Raw genomic sequence first — 19,216 nt, 5'->3', positions numbered from 1 at the left:
GAACACTTCTGGGCAATAGCTACTATCGCTTTAAGTACTGAGAATAAGGCGAGGTTGGATGCTGTCATTTACTCGAGAGTCACTGGGTCATGTGATAAAATTTCGCTCCATTTATTGGCCAAAGGCACGTGTCTAGGATACCGGACTACGACGTCACCCGGGGGGACTCGTATTAAAAATAAGAACAAAAATCCGTAGTGAAAGTATTCCAGAGCCAGTTTGCGTTTCCTTGTTTACTAGAGCAGGTCTACTGCTTTGATACTGCATAGATTAAATTTGCCTGTATATTTTATAAAGTAGATATAAAGACAACTGCAAGGGGCACACTGTGGAATTAATTTTTAAAACTATGTTTTTTCGTTCTACGCACACAAGGCGGTTTCGTCGTATTTAACCGACAAAAGAATCGGAAAAAAAGGATTTGTCCTTTTTTCCTGTTTGTTTCTCTTTGTAGTGAGACAAAAATAATAAGGAAAATATAGACTAACTGGAACACAAACATTCGCGTGTGTGCGCGCGAGAGAGAAAGGGGTTAAAAAGAACATTTGGATAGTTTCACTATGGAAGAAAATGATCATAGCAACAGAGATGTGGAGCGCCAGGATTCGGGCGATGAGTCCAATAGGGCTATTCTACCCCTGTTGCAGGCTCCTGGAAACCTACTCCCTCACAGAATCACCAACTTTTACATCGACAACATTTTAAGACCAGACTTTGGTCGCAGGAAAGAAGGAACCAGACGCGACGAAATTAATTTAGTTGAAAGAGAGAACCGTTGTCCATCGGCTCCCGGATCAAGACAGGTAGGAGCTCCGGTGTCCGGGGAAGGAACCTCGAGCCCTCACCAAGTAAGCGCGTCTAAAAAAACTGATATTACTGCAGACGCATCTCTGAAAGCCCGTGCAGAGACTGGAGATCAATGTTTAAGCTCAGATTCGGATTGCTCCCAAAGTAACGCTGGGCAGACGAACAAACCAATGCTTTGGCCTGCTTGGGTATATTGCACAAGATATTCAGACAGACCTTCATCAGGTAAGATTTTATTTTATTATTATTATTATTATTTTTTTGTTCAAAGTTTTTTTGTAGCCTACTCAGAAAGTGCGCCTCTGTTTGGCTTGAAAGTGAACAAATAACAATAAAAAAGTTATGTTTGTAAACTATTAGACATTTTGTAGATTAGAAATGGGGCAAAGGAAGAGGAAATGTTCTTTATGCTATATGCGAAACGGCCCGCCAAGAGTCAGGGAGATCTATTTTGTGGAATCCATTCTCTTTAAAATTAACAGGAATAACCACATTTTTATTATATGATTTAAAATCGAATATTTGCATTTTAAATACACAAAATATTTGCTAAATACATGTGTGTACAGCTATTTTATTTTATTACTATTAGCCTAGCCCATATAGGCTTTTTTCACCGTAAATATCATCCGAACTTTGATTATAATTATGTATTATTTTAGAGGCATAGTTTTATGTAATCAGTTTAAAACCCTAAAAACAACTAGGCTATGTTAGTTTCATGGTGCAATATAGCCATTCGTTTATGTTTGACTTAAAAGGGAGAAAGAGGCTTAATAAAATAATACAATATTAAGATTGGTAGTTTTGCTACATTTTTGCCTCTATTTATTAATAATTATTTTTGAAATGTAACGGGTAGTTTTGTGCCATTGTTACTTCGATGTCTTTGTTGATATTTAATTAGCATATTTTTGACAATGGAGTTGGACGCACCACGGAAGCTAAATGCTACATCAGATCTCTTCATAACTAGCTCCTGAAATAAATATATAGCCTTTGTGGCCAATTATTACAGCATTAACCGGTACAAGATAGATCAAAATGCCGTATGATTTTAGACAATATTAATAAAAAAAATCTCTTTTTGATCAACTAATTTCAAATGAAGTTCAAATGGCGCACAAAACGGCCTTCAGAAAAAGTAGCAACGCAAGTTGTCAAGGCGAAAATTCTGATTAATAGGCTTATGTTCTCCAATAATCTTTGACGAATAATCTTAAAACATTTCAAATATGCAGTCCGGAAACACAATTTGACCAAAGTTTTTAGACAACGAAACCGACTCATTGCCTATTAGTTGGACAGGTCACACTAACTTGGTGTAGTCTAACAGTCATGTCGAGAGTGCAGCCTACGTTTATGCGAAATGGATTTTCGATCACACAACGTGAAAAGATTAATATTATATCATGGCAGTCAAAATATACGCTATAGAAATCAGCTTAAGCTAAAGAAAATGTGCACAAAATAGGCTACGAGCAAGGGCTCATATCAGATCAATCTATTGTCAGCATTCATGATACGCGGAAGGCGGGTGTATTGGAGTAGCTTATCCAATAATTAAGAAAAAAATGAATATGGAGAGGGAAAGCTACCAGCATTTAACGAAATGTGCTACTCTTAGAGCAAGTTTAAAAACGTTCTCTTATAAACGTAGTTCCTATGGCAACAGAGAGAGGGAAAAGCCTCTTTCACCCCTCCTTTTCTGGCAGTCACCCCCACCCTCACCACTACACCATGCTCCCATAGTAAAATTAGAGCAGACTCTTTGAAACATTCGATCTGAAAGAATGGGCTATACTTCCTCCCATTAAGTAACTTTATATTAGACAACATTATTTATTATTGTAGCCAATTTTTAGGCTAATATAATACAACATTAATATGTGCATTTTACGGCCTGATCAAAACGCAATCTCTTTCATTATATTCTGAAATGCAGGACCAAGATCCCGCAAACCAAAGAAGAAAAATCCATCCAAGGAAGACAAGCGTCCAAGAACAGCATTCACAGCGGAGCAACTCCAGAGACTCAAGAATGAATTCCAGAATAACCGTTACTTGACGGAGCAAAGGAGGCAAGCTTTGGCCCAGGAACTCGGACTCAACGAGTCTCAAATCAAAATCTGGTTTCAGAACAAAAGAGCGAAGATTAAAAAAGCCACGGGGAGCAAAAACACACTTGCATTACACCTGATGGCACAAGGACTATACAATCACGCAACACATGCAAAGGACGACAAATCAGACAGCGATTAACGTGAAGGACAGGACATCTTAAAATGCAATAATTCTAAACAAGGGCCAGTGTACAAAAATACCAGCATTAAACGAATGAAAACTATATGTATGAGATCATATGATTCTGCAATATTATATGTATATACTTTGTGTACGGTGGTGTAAACCCTTTTCAATTAATATCACTGCTGTACACGGACTGAAACTTCAGATAGCGCAAGGAAAAGGACGCTTCTTTATTTAAAAAAGGGGAGCGATTTGATTGACACTTGACGTTGAGCCACATGTGACCGTGTTTAATCCATGCTGAAGTCCAAAGATTTTTTCCTGCTGCATTCAGGCAACTGTGATTTAAAATAAATGTAAAAAAAGAAAAAAAAAGTTTTATCTGATCTAGATGTTTGTTTCCATGTATAATTTTATTAGTCCTGGATGAATGTTTTACTTTTACTTGAGTTGTTATGACATAAGACAACATTGCATAACATAATTTCATGCTTAAAATAATTCAGTATATTGTAGCCTATTTAAAAGATATATGCTCTAAAATATATCCGTCAAGGATGGTTCACAAAATGTCCTCACATTTTCAGGAAATAGATCAGTCGTCTGAATGCATATGAATCAGCAAACCTCAAAACTACTTCTAATCCAAGTACTTGATTTAATTTGCTGTCTGTTTATTTAGCTGGGAATGTTCAATAAAAGTTCTCTCATATTCTTTTTCTAAATGGATATCCGGCAAGTTTTTCGTTTGGTGGAGCATCCCTGACTTTTATTTTTATTTTAAGCTTCACATGAAATTATAATCATTACTTGGCTCAAAAATAAAAATAAACTCCCAAGTAAAATAAGTTGAATATTACCATTTAAAATGTTGACAGCGGTGAATATATCAAGAAAGTCTGCAACTATCTTTTCCCCCTTTTTATCATTTTACTTGTTTTTTTTTTTTTTACATACTGTGAAAACGAAGGAGTATCATCAGCCTCCACAATACATTTCAATAACATTTTGTAAATTAAGATTTAGAAAAAAAGAAGATAATGAACTTTAGCAAAACACGAGTGCAAGAAACATTTTAAACCTATAAAAGATAAATAATCTGCAGTAGGCCCTATGTATTAAAAGTAAACAGACCATTTCATTATTTTTTTCCATCTTTATTTTATATCAATTATAATATTTAGCGTAGCATTACTAGATTATTGGTAGGCCTATGCCTACATCGTTTATTTGTGTTAAGAGTTTTAAACGAGAACTGGACTTATTGTTGAAGTTTATAAATGTTTTTAAAAATTAATAAATATCTGAAAAGATGAAAAGTACCAGGCCTAGATTACATTAATGACCAAAAGCATAAATTTCACTTTAAATTTTGATTTGTACTACTTTTCACCATATAAAACTCAGATGCTAAAAGTAGGCGGGGCATATAGAGCACGAAGTTCTTTACCAAACTAAAATAGGTAAAATAGACATAGTAAAGCCCACAGTGGGATGCAACAATGATTATACCTTTAGGCTTCAACCAAGAGGTGTCCTTGATTCCCCAATCATGTTTGAATCTCTCTGCACAAGCACGAATAAAATTCACGAAGGAACAACTTAACTGCGTGTCCTACACGATAATGCTATCGGTAGCCTACAACATTTTAGAAAAGTAAACGATGAAAACTTTTTGCAATTAACTTATTAAAAGTTTGCAAAATTATAGGCTAAAACCAAACAAATAAATAAAAGTTCGTATGATGATAGCCTATAAAGTTTGTGTAACTCAAGCAAGGCATATAGCTAAGAGCCGCAAAACTTGTTGATATAGCTTATTATGGGACATGATACACAGCTGGTTTAGCCCCATCTTGTTAAGTTGCAGCAAAATATCTAAACTGTAGACTAAACTCAACTTTAGTACAAATGTCGACAATGGGGAGTTCAAATGCATGTAATTTCACTCATAAAATTTATAAAAGTAGCCTATTAAAATATCAAAAAAAAAAAAAAAAAAAAAAGCATAGGCTAACTATTCAGACAGAAAAAAAAACTTCGAAGATAACTCTTAGGCCTCTGCAAATAAAGCACGGGTTTTCTTTGGTTGCGTTTGTAAACAAGAAACGGCTACCTGATGTCACGAAAACATTTCAAGAAAAGTCGTATTAGTGAAAAAGTCCTACACAAAAGGCGAGCTATCTCTGAGAACCATTCCCAGCATTGACCTGTTCATCAATGCCAGAGAATCTCATCTGCATTTCTATTCTTGCCAAGCTTGTATGTGGAAGTAACGCCCAACGGCCACTGTCTTGATGAGCCTCACTGGGAAGAAAGAGGCAGTTGCCGCTCAGACGCGCAGCGAGGCTCCTGAATAAAGTCTGTGGCCGGGAGACCCCGTTGAAGGTCAACGCCTCCTGTCACAGCTGCAGGTGGCTCGTTTCACTTCGCCTACATTTCATCACCTCTGAATTCTGCACGGATATTTCTTAAAGGCATCGCATTAATTGGTTTCATTTCAAACACCAACAGAACGTTTCTGCAACCCAAGTTGAGATGAAATGGTGTGAGGAGATTAGATCATCTCACATCCAGCTCTGCATAGGATGCAGGAAAATCTCAGGATCTCACCCTTCCTCAAGCTGTTTTGTCCAAAAAGTCATACCATCAACTTTTGGCAGCTTGTCTGGGCAGATATAATATGAAGTTCAACAGGCCGGCTTACAAGTTTGATGTCCATCCCAGCTCCCAATAGATATAGCAGAACCTCAGAGGCCCTGCTATGGATAGGCTATTACTTCTTCGAAGATTTGTCTTTGACACACATACACACACAATTTTCCTCTCCCTAAAACTGGTCTTTCCAAAGTCTGAATGGCTTGGGTTCCTGAGGCCAGTCACTCTTTAAGAAAACAAAAACAACACAGACCAGTGCGGCTGATCTCACTGGTCTGTGTATCACAGAAAAGCCTATCTTGTCCCTATTCCAAAGGAGTCATATATCTATAGATTTTGAATGCATCCTAGTCAAACTTGAATATGCAATGAAGAGCTGGGGCTTTGTGGCGGAAATATAATTAAGGCAGTGAAAGATGTAGAGGGTGAAGAATGGGGATGACATCAGGCCAATTTCACACTTGGCACTCGGATGGCCAAGCCAAAGCCAGGCTCTTGCCACGCAACACAGATCAAAGCACACTGCCAGTTCAGAAAAAGCAAAAAAGGATTTAAGTATGCTAATCTCCAGGACAAATATATTTTAATCTTGTTAGAATACAAGTTAACGCCACAGCTCAGCGGTTGAACTTTATAGCGAATTTAAGGGAGAGATCAAATTTCACTTACATTTTTTTTCAATGTGTAGAACTTCTGGTCCATTCTGACTGACTTGAGGGTAATTTTACAAAATGGTTAATCATCCAGTTGATGTGATCAGCAAAAAAAAAAACAGCATTGCTTTCGGTGAGGATGTCTAGGGCAGCATTTTGATTGCATGGGAAATTGATGTTTACTTGTCCAGTTCCCTTTGTTTGGAGTCATAGCCCACTGCACCAAGTAACACTTGATCAGTCAAACTTAAGCTCAAAGCACAACACACAACTGGATAAACACAATTGAAGTAAGCTACTTTGTATGGTCACAACCAACTTTTTAAAAAGAAAGCAGTTTCCTGAAGGGGGCCAGTTACATACACATCAAATTTAAGTTTAGCATAAAAAAAAAAAGAAAAACAAAAACAAATGTTCTGAAAAAAAAAAAAAAATCAAATCTTCCAAGAACAGCAAAATTCAACTCTGAACTTTGATGGCGTTCTTTATAAATTTCATTAGCTGATCGAGCATTTCTGGGACCAAAAACCTTTAAAAAAAAAAAAAAATTATAGCTTTTTAGCCATTTAAGCCCAAGATTACTTGCCAAAAAATATAAATAAATACAAATATATATTTAAAATATAGAAAATTTAAATATAATTTATAAATTATATTCTTTGGTTTTCAAAAAAGTTCTTTTCTTAAGATTATTAAATCTAGGCTGATTAAAAATGGACTGATTTTGCTAAAAAAAAAAAAAAGAATTACAGATTAGTTTGTAAATTGCAGAAAACAGTACAATTACATTATTTAATCATTTACATAAACTGATCAAATATAAAACAGCCAAGTATTAGATTTCCCAAAAGAAAGCGGAATCATTGTAGATTCCTAAACATTTCCTTGTGATATCTATAATTTTACGACTATGCACAGGGGGCTGACTTGAGTTAAACAATGCAACATTATCAGAGAAAACAGTGAGTATTGTCATTTTCCCCCTCAGTGATTTGGCTGACACCCATATCCAGACTACTCACAGAGCTAAGCAATCATGGCGTCTCTTGCTCCTTTACTCTCCCAAAACAGGACCTGCCCCTGTGCTGCTGCCATGGTGGCGCATGCGTAGTTCTGCATGGAGGGAGCTGTGAGGGAAGGGTGCGAAAGGCATGCCATCATACTTACCCAGCGGCCATGTTCAAAAGCCCGACTTGGACAGACATGGGACATCAGAACTAAACAAGCAGACTGTGCTGTGAAATGATTTGGGATGATAAAGCCTATGGGTTTGCCGTCACACCTAACCTGCCAGTTAACAGTTCTTCAGACAAATTATTCTAAATTAGGGAAAATGTGCAAAAGTATAAAAACAAATGACTCATTTCAACACTGTATTTGAAACATTTTATTTACTTTTATCAAGAATGAAGCCATCATAAATTACACCATAACACCACATTGATTGCCATTTCAAGTCCACCAAAACTACATAGGTTAAAAATAACTGATAATGGAATTGAACATAAATTGCATGCCATTAGCAGGCAATCGTTTAACATCAATTTAGTTTTCACACACACATATACATTTATATGTGGTATGCATATATAAAAGTGTGTCCATTACTCAGCAGTGAAAACTCATTCATTTGTAATAGATTTTTCATTTATAATACTAATATAAAATTATTGTTTTCATCAAATTTAGTAATAAAAAAACTAAACAAAAAAACAAAAGCCTACTTTAGGAAAATATTTGATGTCTCCATTTTTGGTCCGTGTTTTGGAGTTCAGCAGACACTGATGTGAAACTAAAGTTCACTGTGCTGAAAAACAGAGCTCTTACAGTGACCTGGATATGAAAAGAGAACAAGGCATAAAATTACTGAAGCAATTACACACACACTTACACATAGCTGTCTAAATGGGGACATTACATAGGCATTATGTTTTTATACTGTTCAAACTGTATATTCTATCCCCGTATATACCCTACCCATCAAACAAAACCTTCTGCATTTACTTATTTATTTATTTTTGTTGGAGATTTTGGTCAATTCAGGGAACAAATATCCCCAAAATATAGTGTCTCTTACACACACAAAAAAGTATTTGTTTGATAATTTCTTATTCTTATAAAACTACTTGCATAACCAGATCAACATTACTCATTAAGATTTAAGACTTTAAATCTTACATTAAGATTTAAATAAGGTGCAAAAATAATTATTTTTATCTACAAAGAGCATCTACAAATTATGAATTACATTTAAATTAAATAAATACTAAGTGCATTGAAGGAAGAATCAGCTGAGCTACGAAAATTAACATTTAGCATAGTGCATATAAATGTAACATCAATTTCTGTTTATTTTCCCATTCTTTAACTAGGAATAATAGTGATATTTCAGATAGCTACAGAAAATCGCTTTCTAAATTTAGTTTAATTCTAGCAGAATATGTGTTTTCACTATTCCACTAAGACTCTCAGTACTTGCAGATTTTTGTTATTAAGGAAACTAAAATGCAATTCTCGAAGTTTGTGAATTGCAGATTTTAAAAGGAAATCACTGAGTATTGTCTAAGGCATAATGTGGAAAAGGCTACATGTAGATGATATACATCATAGGGTTAGAAGTTTAAAGATAAAATACAAAAAAAAAAAAAAAAAAAATTGTAAAATAATAGTTTAAATAAACAAACAAAAAAAGGTTTGATGTCAAGCACACCAGGAAAAATAAAAAAATAAAAAAATTGTACACACTGCATTAATATTTGCATGCAGAAATGCATTAAAAGTCTAAAGCAAAATCTGGAAAACAATGCACAATGCAAATCAAGTCAACACTATGGTTCAGGTTTACTATATGCTTAATAGTGAACGAAAGAAGGTGTATCACATCATACATAAATACCTGATACTTCAATGCACAATGTCTTAGCCACACGGTCTGTCTCACTGGCAAAGAGGGAGATGATATCATCTTCCAACTCTTCCACAATGCTTTCACACTGCAATATACATTTCAAAAATATAGTTAGAATTCTATGAGCATGTTGACAGAAAATAAGCAGAAATCATTCACAACAGTAAAAATAAATGAACACCGTAATGAGCAGCCATCTTTAGTGCTATAGTGTTAGCAAGTCTGCCATCTTGGACGGTTCACGAATCACGATTCACGAGGTAACTTGCAGGCAAATGGCATGAAGTAATTTTACTCTGGCCTATAATTCCAGTCATCTTGTAAATAAAAAATTAAATTAAAGTCCAAAATTAAAGGTTACAGTACGCATGTCCTATAGACCTTGATCATTTGCATTTAATAAAAAAAAAAAAAAAAGAATTAACAGCAAATATAACAAGAAAGAAGAAAGTAAATATAAATATATATATATATATATATATATATGAGTCCATGTCTTTTGTTTAGGAATAAGACAGATATCAATGATCATGCAATACGTTAAGTTTTCAAAGGGTTTTCAGAAAAGAAAACCCGTTTAATAAAATATGATTTATAACTGTTATAGGAAAAAAAAAAAACAATGTTAACGTAATAAATTTCATGGAAATTGTATGATGAACTGGGAAACTTCTACTTTATATATATATATATATATATATATATATATATATATATATATATATATAAAATATAACTACAAATCTTTACAATGAAAAATATATAAAATTGATACTCACAGCAAACTTCAAGGCACTGGAACTCTCTGGACCATCAAACTTAAAATTTTTGAAATCCGGAAAATTCCCGGCATCATTTCCTCTGGGTGCAAATCTCTTGTAACTCTTCTCTTTGGTGTCCGGGTCCTCATAGAGAGCATAATCGCTCATGCTATTGCAAACTTCCTCCAGTAGTTCAGTTAAGTGAGTTTCGGACCTAGCAAGAGGAACCTATCGGAAAAAGATTTCAGAATAATAAAAAAAGAAGGAAATGCTGGCTAAGTTATTAAATCCCCCTTTCTTTCTTTTTAAACAACAATAAAAAAAATCTTAAAAAAAAAACAGGGCACTTAGGTCACTTAGATGACCTTTTCCTTCCGTTCCCATTTAAACACATCCCCTGTGCCACGACGCTGACTTTTAACCTGTATCTCCAAAGTTGCAAAAGTAGATCCCCTTGCCTTGGCAACAGAACAAAAACACACTGTGGTGTCTAGACAGGTCAAGGTGCACCCTGCTCCCGCCCCTTTGGCCTCCCCCGGAAGGAGAAAGGGGAAAGGGTGACGGGGGGCGGAGAAAGTGAAAGGGCTGGAGAGCGGGGGGTAAGCAGTGGGGAGGGGAGTTGTCAACAGCAGCCAAGTGCAGGGTAAACAGTGGAGTCCCATCCTTTGGTTCTCTTGGGCAGCTCATCTCTTCCACCCTCCAATGATCAAAGCAGGAAGTCTTCCTTGTCAGGCCAGTCAAAGGCTGGCGGGGTTGGGGGGCGAGGGGGTTATTGGAAAGAGGACAGGTTGCAGATGAGCTGGATTTTCTTGCGATGTAGATATATCCCTGACCCCATTGTCCCCTTTCAGACACAGTATGGACCCTTCCGGTCTCACCGATTACATTATGAGGGCGTCTCTACCCCCTCCACTCTTGTGAGGCTCGGTGACATAAAGAGGCTTCCGTGGCTCGCTGCCATCTGGTCACAAATAAGATAAAAGGTCCCATGGAAGGACAGCAACCTATCCACACATCCCCCATCTTTTTAATTAAAAAGCTGAATGCAGATGGATTGACCGCAAGATAAGACAATTTATGAACGACTACGGGTGCAAAAATCCTTGAACGAAGGAGCCGATCGCTTGACTATCGGTGCAGGATCATGAAAAAATTAAATATTGTTCACCAGGACTACACAACCACATTGTTTAATAATGCTCGGGGTTAAATGTCATCCTCGGCATAAAAATGGATGGATTATAATATCTGAGATCTACACCAATTACACTTTTAAATTCAACTCATTAAACTTTAGGCTAACCACCAGAGAACAATAAGAGAGATTCTTTCATGCACAAAAGTCCAAAAGCAATAAAAAAAAAAACTTGCCTTTGGATCTAGCAGAGGATGGCTTGTGTGACGCATCCTCTGCCGAGTTCTTATCACGCAATCCTGAAAATGGTGGGGAATTAAATTCCTCCCCGTAACAGTCTGAAGGGTTTGAATAGAAGCTGTCAATAAAGAATTTCTGTAGGAATAAAGAGAGGGGGGGCTAGGCGGCCCAGGCAGAGAAAAGGCTTCTCAGGGATGCCATCCTTCACTGAATTCCTATTGGAGAGCCAGGCATCATTGTAGTATTAGGACAGAGGGCATTTTGCTGCATTAATTCCCTAATTTTTTTTTTGTTGTTGTTAAAAACTCTAAAAATGCACACACAAAAAAGCATACAGATTAGATATAGGACCCAATCAAAGGTTTTCGTCCTTATGGATACATAAATTGACCTTTTAGCAAAAGCGGTCGAAGGTTTTCTTTAGTGAGTCTGCTAAAAACATGGGGGCGCATCGCAGGGGTTCACCTTCAGCTTCTGGGCAAGTGGACCAAGCCAAGTATGAAAGGAGAAACAGGGAGGGATTTGGGGAGCTTTAATTAGCATTTATTTTTAAGTGAAGCCACTCTCAGGGAACAGTGAGCGAGTTCTGCTACACTGCTTCTGCTTTGCTTCCTTATTATTGAAGAGAGATGGGATACTCTTGAACCAAAGACCAAAGCAGTCAGATGGAAGAGGTCGACAAGGATCGTTCTTCATTTCCCGGCACCTCATGGTGGTTACGCGCGATAAGGATACATGCTTGACGTTTAACTTGGTATGGACATGTGTGCAAAACTGTTTCACTCTTTACATTCATCACTGGTTTACAGCAGCAGTTAAGGGTTTCTTTGGACTCGTTAAATATGGGTAAACGGTTCTAGAATCTCAGCCTTAGCTTTCCACTTGATATTGACCAAAATCATGATGTTTCAGCTCCCTAAACAGCAATTTAAAACCATAATAAGCAATTAAAACCCAAATTCCTGACTTCACCTCAATGAGCTGATAAATGACAAATTAAGAAAAAAGACAGATGCATGAAAAAAAATGAAGTTCCTCATTAATCAACTGTTTCAACTGCACTGAAGCAAGACAAAATTTTTAACAGGTTTTCTTTCTAATCCCTAACAATACCTGCATGTTAGTTTTTGTTTTTACCTAGACAGTGTACATAAACCCATATTAAAATTCAGGCTTGATGATGTTCTATCATCAATTGGGGGCTGAGCATTACTTGCGTTAACGTTTCACATTATACAGGCTCACAAACATTTTACCCAGTTGAAATAGCCTGAGAGGTGAGGGGAAAAGTCAGAACTGAACAAACACTTGTTATTAGGCAGCAGTTACAATCAAAAAGGGATTAACCCCTAATCAATAGTAGAGTCAGGGACCTAATGACAGTCCCTGGATACCAGGGGTCAGGGCTTAGAGTTCATTGGGTCTGACCTTTACATATTGACACCACTGTTGAGAAGGAAACAGTGAAAATGGCTCCCTTTACTCAAGTAAACAAAACAAGCTTTTAAACACCAGGAAATATTAAAGAGCTAAGGAAGGCAACTAAGCACTAAATAAATACACAAATCTCGAACATAAATACAATTAAGTACTTAAGGAAAAATGTGTTAGTGTTTTTAATAAAAATAGCTCATAATAAATGTAGTGGTGGTGAAGACTGTAAAACTGGGGCACTAACTGGAAGGATACAAGCACTAGTCTAAGGACAGTTAAAACTTTTCACAATTTATCACTATCAATGTTGTGCTCTTGAGCAAGAACAAAGGTTGCTCTTTAAAAAAAAGAAAAAAACCTACCATAAGCATTACTCTAAGTAACTGATTTAGACAACATTAAAAGTTGTTTTGTTGATAATTGTAATAACTATTTTTGTAATTTATTTAGGATTTTCTAAACTTTATACTTCAGAAAATTACTGATTTTATCGCCTTATCGATTTTAAAATGTCTCCGGCATGATAATATTTACATACAGATAAGGTGATCGGTCTTCTTAAATCTATTTGCATGCTGAATAACGACTGGGCTTGTCTCTTTCATTTGTGCCTTCATCAGGCACAGTGACTGATACTAAATGTTTCAACAACTTTGACACCATTCTCTTGTTGCTTCGCAAGCACTGAAATTTCTATCAGAAAAACGAGTTCCCTTCGAAAGTGGATTCAACATTGGTTGTGAGCAATTAACACTGAATCACACCTTTTTGTCTGTAAGACTTCCGTCGGGTTTAAGTCTGAATCCACCAACATGAATCATCTTTTTTGGATCAGTTTGGCTGATTGAATAGTTGAGTTCCTCTGCAATCGCCACACAGGCTAGAAAAGAAAAAAAAAATCATTACAATCATTACATGATCATTTAAACCTCAATGGTAGACAAAAAAAAAAAAGATACGAATTAAAAAAAATATGCCTGTAATTTTTTTTTTAACTAAGAAAACTAAGACAATATCTCGTATATTGGAAAAATAGAGTAAAAATATTTTTAGCAGGGATGACCCTTAACTTTTTATAATTGAAACTTTGTATACGCACTGCAAAAAATGTCTAAATCACAATTTTAAAGCAGTATTTATACATTACTATGCTTCTTTTTTATGTTGGACACCTACTTGTACAATTAATGAACTTGGGTCTTTAATCATGGCTAGTATTTAAATAATCTGAACTAGAATAAATTTTTTTATCAATGGATTGTACATTTTTTATTAATTGTTTACCTGCGTACACTTTTTTTAATGGAAAAAATAGCAATGACGAAAAAAAAAATGCACTAGCTATGCTTCTGGTAAAATCTTGAGTTAGCTGGTGCTTAGTCATGCTTGCCATATTTCCATGGCAACTGTTAAATCTGGGCGGAGCTTAAAGTAGGCTTTATCTGAGCCAAGCTTTGCACCCCTTGACTTTCCAAAAAAAGCTTGGTTTTAGCACAAGTTTTATTTCGCAATGCAAGTAAAATTTTATATTATAAACCAGCAGGGCTTTTGAAAGAGTCTTCCATGTGACCAGAATGGAATAAACATCTAAATTGTACATTTACCAAACAAATTAACTTCGGAATCCTCTGAAAGTAAGAAATGAAATCTATTCACATACAAGACAGTAGATATAGATTGTTTCAGTGTTGGTTTCATGTTGGCCTTTCAAAAGATTTCCATATGACATTTATATTTATGATTAATCTGAAAATTAGTCAACAAAATAAACCAATTAGACATATTTGCTTGACTAAATTTAGAACAACGGTTTAGGTTGAAAAACGCATTTATAATTTTTTTGTAATATAAAAAATAACTGTTTCAAATAGTATCACATTAATTTGTGGAAAGAACATCCATTGACTAAAGACTTGTACTGAAGATAATATTCATAATATCAAGTAATTACAACTATAATCTAAATTAGCTTGGAACAATCAACTGAAACTTGCAAAAAACGATAATAAAATGTAGCCCTTAAATGCGACAACACTTATGTTGAGTTTTATTGTTTTGAAAAATTACAAGTAATTTATGAAACCAAAACACAGCTAATAAAGTAAATAATGCTGCAAGTTGTGATAAAACATACACATACATTTTGTAATTAACACATTATGAAAGTTTCAAAAGTATGGGCTATTTAAAAAAAGTAAACTTGATCTACTCCAATTTAAAACAATATAAATTTATTAATTAGAGCTCACTCCAAGTACTTTGATTATATCTAAGTCTAGCTGACAAACGCACTAAAATCATTATACAATTTTAAATTAATTTTTCCGAGATGAGATAAAGGAAATCAATAGTACTACTAATTATGATTTTGGTCAATACATTTAACTTCATGCAGCAGATATTATGCAAGATATTATACAAGTGGTGTAACGTAGGTCAAACATGAATAAAAACTGCTCTACTTACTGAAAGTTTAACTTAACAGGCTTAATTACAGTTCATCTCAAAATGGCTTTTTTTTTGCAATTTTTTTGCAGACATACTTTTTAAACAAGTATAATCAGTTGGCGTTGAGCATGTGGTTGTTTGCCGTAAAATATTTAAAAAAGATAAAACATATAAGGAAGGATTTTAATTGTTTACAGGGCATTCTAGTCAATGAAAAAAATTAAACCTGAACGAAACAACATTTGTGTACATGTTGCACTATATAGAAATACAAATAAGTTTCACCCTGTTCAGTTTATGGCCTCACTTTGAACTTTAAAAAAAAAAAAATCAGTAGTAGATATTTAGTAAATTTGGTATTTAGCAAGCCATTATTAGTCTTTCCAAAAGGTCAAAGGTTTCATGAATAAATTAAGTGAAGAATTGCTCAATAAGAATCATGTGGGGGTTGGACAGAACAGAACCATTTATGAAAAAAATATTGCTGAATATAATTATGTGAATGAAGTAATTATCGTAAAAAATAGTAAGACAATAGACAGATGTACGTCTAGCCTAGCCATTAATTCTTGATCAAACTACTTCATGATTCTGAATAAATTAGCATTTATTGCACATGCTCCCATTTATCTGCTCTGATGCATAGACTGTAAAAAATATGCTCTGATGCCACAAAACTGTTAACAACATGGTGATGACAGTTTAAAAGAGAGTGGAAATCAAATGCAAGTGTAATACATCTATAGGAAAAAATAAAAAAAATGGGTAAATGTGCTGTAGTGACCAGATCACTCATCACCTACTATAGCATTACAAGTAATCTCTCTCTCTCTCTCGCTCTCTCTCTCTCTCTCTCTCTGTGTTCTGTGTGTGTGTGTGTGTGTGTGTGTGTGTGTGTGTGTGTGTGTGTGTGTGTGTAAGGCCACATAACATTAACTCACCTGAACAGTACAATGCTTCATCTTTCTTTGACTCTGTTGAACTGGGCAACATGAAAACAGCCACAAGAAGAAGGCAAATCTGATTAATCCATGGTGACATGCTGGTCTCCTGAATTAGGAAAACATGGATTAATGGAAATTGCATTATTCCATTTTATAGAGACACTCACATTCTAAGCAATTGTACTGAAAGTACTTTACAATCTTACAATATCCAACTGGAAAAAAGAAAACTTAACTTTTAAGCAAACACTCAGCTATTATACAAATATACCCAAATTGGCATACACAAGATAGCCAACGGTTTGGGTCTATCAGCTTTGCATATATTAAAATTAGTGTCTGGCCTTCAGAGGGCCCGTTTGGAAAAAATATGGGATATATTACATGGCGTAAAACATCAGTGGTCTACTAGGATAACAAATCTAATGCCACAATTACAATGAGTACACATCTTTTTAAACAAACAAGTTTCTCTGAGGACAATGAGTGTCAACATAACTAAATGTTTTGAATGGGACTAATAATGGTTTGAAAAGGTATGTGGCATCTTGCTCAATAGAAAACTAAAAAATACACAAGCCTTTTTAATAATGGTTGGAATAGTGAACACCAGGAAAAAGTACACACACCTCCACCTCACTGTAGTATTTAAAATGCCATGTTTTCAAGCTATAGCCTTAAAAGTCCCTTTTACATAGATTCTAAGGTGTAACGTTATGCATATTGGTCTTGACGTTTTATAATCAGCTGACTTTACAATCTTTTTTTTTTAAAAAAAAATTCTGAATGAACTGACGGCGTACTACTTTTTTCGTCCATCAACCACGTCATTTCCTTTTTAAAACTAACGTGCTGCTAACCAAAACAGTGACTCATCACAATATATACCTCTCTGACATATAAAAGAGTTAGGATAGTCTAAATGAGAGTCACCTTAATAGTGCGCTCTGAATACTCAGAGTAAAACTTGCAGCTGCACAAAATCTGTTCATGTGTTCTAACAGGTGCACCTGTTTCGTATGTATGAGAGTAAATTAGCAAAAAATAAAGAACTAAAACGGCTTACATATTAAGGACTGGATAGGGTAACGTACTTGGCCAACCTATCATTTTACATTCATTATATCAAGACATCATAAACAGTCAATTTTTGTTGAGAAGTGTTTCCTGTCTTACCTGAGACGTAAGAACAACAAAAGGTGAGTGAGGTAAGTTAAGTAAATGGTAAAAGTTTTCGTTGGTACATAAAAAAAAGAACAAACTGAGGCCGACTAGGGTACACGTTAAATAAGAGGTAGCGTACACAAAAGCTCAACCATCCGTCTGAAAATGAATTACAAACGCTCTTCCTATACAAAAAGCAAAGACTATCTACGTGCCGGTCCGTCGTGCTGCCACGACCAGCAACCTTGCTGGTCACAATGAGAATTGACAGCCGCGGCATCCAATGAAATCGCAGAATTCTGACTTTTATCCAATGAGAGCAAAGAATGCCTACACTTCAAATACCCGGATGAGAAAGTTCCCACTTCCCAGACGCCACTCGACCAGATTGTCAATCAAGCATAGGAACTTTATTTTACTGTCTAAGGGTAGGAAATATAGGAATCATCTGTTTTTAGTACCTGCAGTTATGTGAATAATTCCATGAAAGAAAGTAGGTTTTCAGTCAAAAAATAAAATAAAAAAATACGTAAAATAATTTGTTTTTGTAACAACTACCTAAACTGCTTCATTTGTTGCAGTTAATTAACAATTGCAGTGTGTTAAAATAGTAAATATTGTTTTCAAAATATCATATTGTTTTCTATTGGGTAAACAGAGACAAGATTAAAGTTAAGCTACTTATGTCGCATAGATGAAGTTACAGAATATTATAGTTATAGAAAATACATGAGTATATGTATATGTTATATACATACCCCTGATAAATATGATCAAAACTGGCTGTAAGAAATAAATCTGCATCATTTATCTTTTTTAAATTTCATTCAAAACATATTTCATAATAATTATTTCATAATTTAAATTATGAAAGAAATGTTTTTCTCCAAAACACAAATATTGGTACCTCTAGATTTTTTTAGGAGTAAAATATCTCTGAAGTATATTCCCATTAATATATACCTTTTTTAGCACACCAGGGTGACTAGGAACATGAAATTGTCCAGCCATGACTTCTTGTTTCACAGGAGTTTAAATATGAGGAAACACAAAGGCCAAATTCCCATAATTATCCATCACAATGAGTAAAACCAAAGAATAGTTCTGATGTGCATCAAAAGATTGTTGAGCTTCACAGAATAGAAAGTGACTGCAAGAAAATAGCTACAGTAGCCTAAAGCATTGAAAATTCCCATTTCCACCATCAGGGCAATACTTTAGAAGTTTCCAATCAACTAAAGATGTTACAAATCTGCCAGAGGGTGAGGAGGAAAGTTTGAGTGGCCAAAGACTCTTCAAGGATCTAGGTGGAGAATTACAGAGATTAGTTGAGTCTTGGGCTCGGAAAGCCAACAACAAAAAAAAAAAAAAAAAAAAAACGGCACAGGGTTCTGTGGTCAGATGAAACTGAAAATAGAGCTTTTTGGCAGCAAACACACTAGATGGGGTTGGTGCACACATGAATAAAAAGTACCCCATGAGTACAATTTATTATAATACAACTACCCACAACATCTTTAATGTCAAAAAACATTTGACATTAAAGATGTTTGAAACATCTTTAATGTTGTGGGCATATTTTTTTCTGCTGGAGATCCTGGACAACTTATTCAGATACATGGCATTCTGGATTCTATCAAATATCAACAGATAAAAAATCAAAACCTGACACCTTCTGCTAGAAATCTTATATGGAGCATGGTTGGATCTTCCATCAGGACAACGATCCAAAACAAAAATCAAAACAAACAACACAAAAATGTGTTAAGGAGCCTGCTGGAGGAATTTCCTGCATAGCCATCAGAGGATGGGTA

General features: G+C 35.2%; 2 protein-coding genes across 3 annotated transcripts; one reads left to right on the top strand and one right to left on the bottom strand.

Moving 5' to 3' along the window:
- The first annotated feature begins 238 nt into the window (after positions 1-238).
- On the top strand, positions 239-3,432 carry en2b (engrailed homeobox 2b). The gene is made up of 2 exons (XM_039675771.2): positions 239-1,032; positions 2,753-3,432. The coding sequence occupies exons 1-2, from the start codon at positions 561-563 to the stop codon at positions 3,067-3,069; spliced, it is 789 nt and encodes a 262-aa protein (XP_039531705.1). The 5' UTR covers positions 239-560; the 3' UTR covers positions 3,070-3,432.
- Positions 3,433-7,742: 4,310 nt separating this feature from the next.
- cnpy1 (canopy FGF signaling regulator 1) lies at positions 7,743-17,682 on the bottom strand. 2 transcript variants are annotated; one of them, XM_089131263.1, is made up of 7 exons: positions 17,607-17,682; positions 17,172-17,211; positions 16,236-16,336; positions 13,611-13,726; positions 10,056-10,265; positions 9,265-9,361; positions 7,743-8,201 (listed from the first exon to the last, which is right to left on the bottom strand). In XM_089131263.1, exons 1-7 carry the CDS (start codon positions 17,680-17,682, stop codon positions 8,161-8,163), a joined length of 681 nt encoding a protein of 226 aa, XP_088987389.1. In that variant the 3' UTR covers positions 7,743-8,160. The 2 variants fall into 2 exon arrangements, with proteins under 2 accessions (XP_088987389.1, XP_039533822.2); XM_039677888.2 differs by lacking the exons at positions 17,172-17,211; positions 17,607-17,682 and adding an exon at positions 17,415-17,556 and having other exon boundaries at positions 16,236-16,344.
- Between the last annotated feature and the right edge of the window lie 1,534 nt (positions 17,683-19,216).

This window comes from Pimephales promelas, chromosome 5, assembly GCF_988280905.1.
Source record: "Pimephales promelas chromosome 5, fPimPro1.hap1.1, whole genome shotgun sequence".
Lineage (NCBI taxonomy): Eukaryota > Metazoa > Chordata > Actinopteri > Cypriniformes > Leuciscidae > Pimephales > Pimephales promelas.
Note: the sequence above shows the minus strand (reverse complement) of the source record. Positions and strands in the feature narration are given on the sequence as shown.

Coding starts and splice junctions, on each gene's coding strand:
- en2b (XM_039675771.2), top strand. CDS start 561: ATGGAAGAAAATGATCATAGCAACAGAGATGTGGAGCGCCAGGATTCG. Junction 1,033..2,752: donor TTCAGACAGACCTTCATCAG/GTAAGATTTTAT, acceptor TCTGAAATGCAG/GACCAAGATCCCGCAAACCA.
- cnpy1 (XM_089131263.1), bottom strand. CDS start 17,682: ATGCCGCGGCTGTCAATTCTCATTGTGACCAGCAAGGTTGCTGGTCGT. Junction 13,727..16,235: donor TGAAGCATTGTACTGTTCAG/GTGAGTTAATGT, acceptor TTTCTTTTCTAG/CCTGTGTGGCGATTGCAGAG. Junction 8,202..9,264: donor ATTGTGCATTGAAGTATCAG/GTATTTATGTAT, acceptor TTTCATATCCAG/GTCACTGTAAGAGCTCTGTT.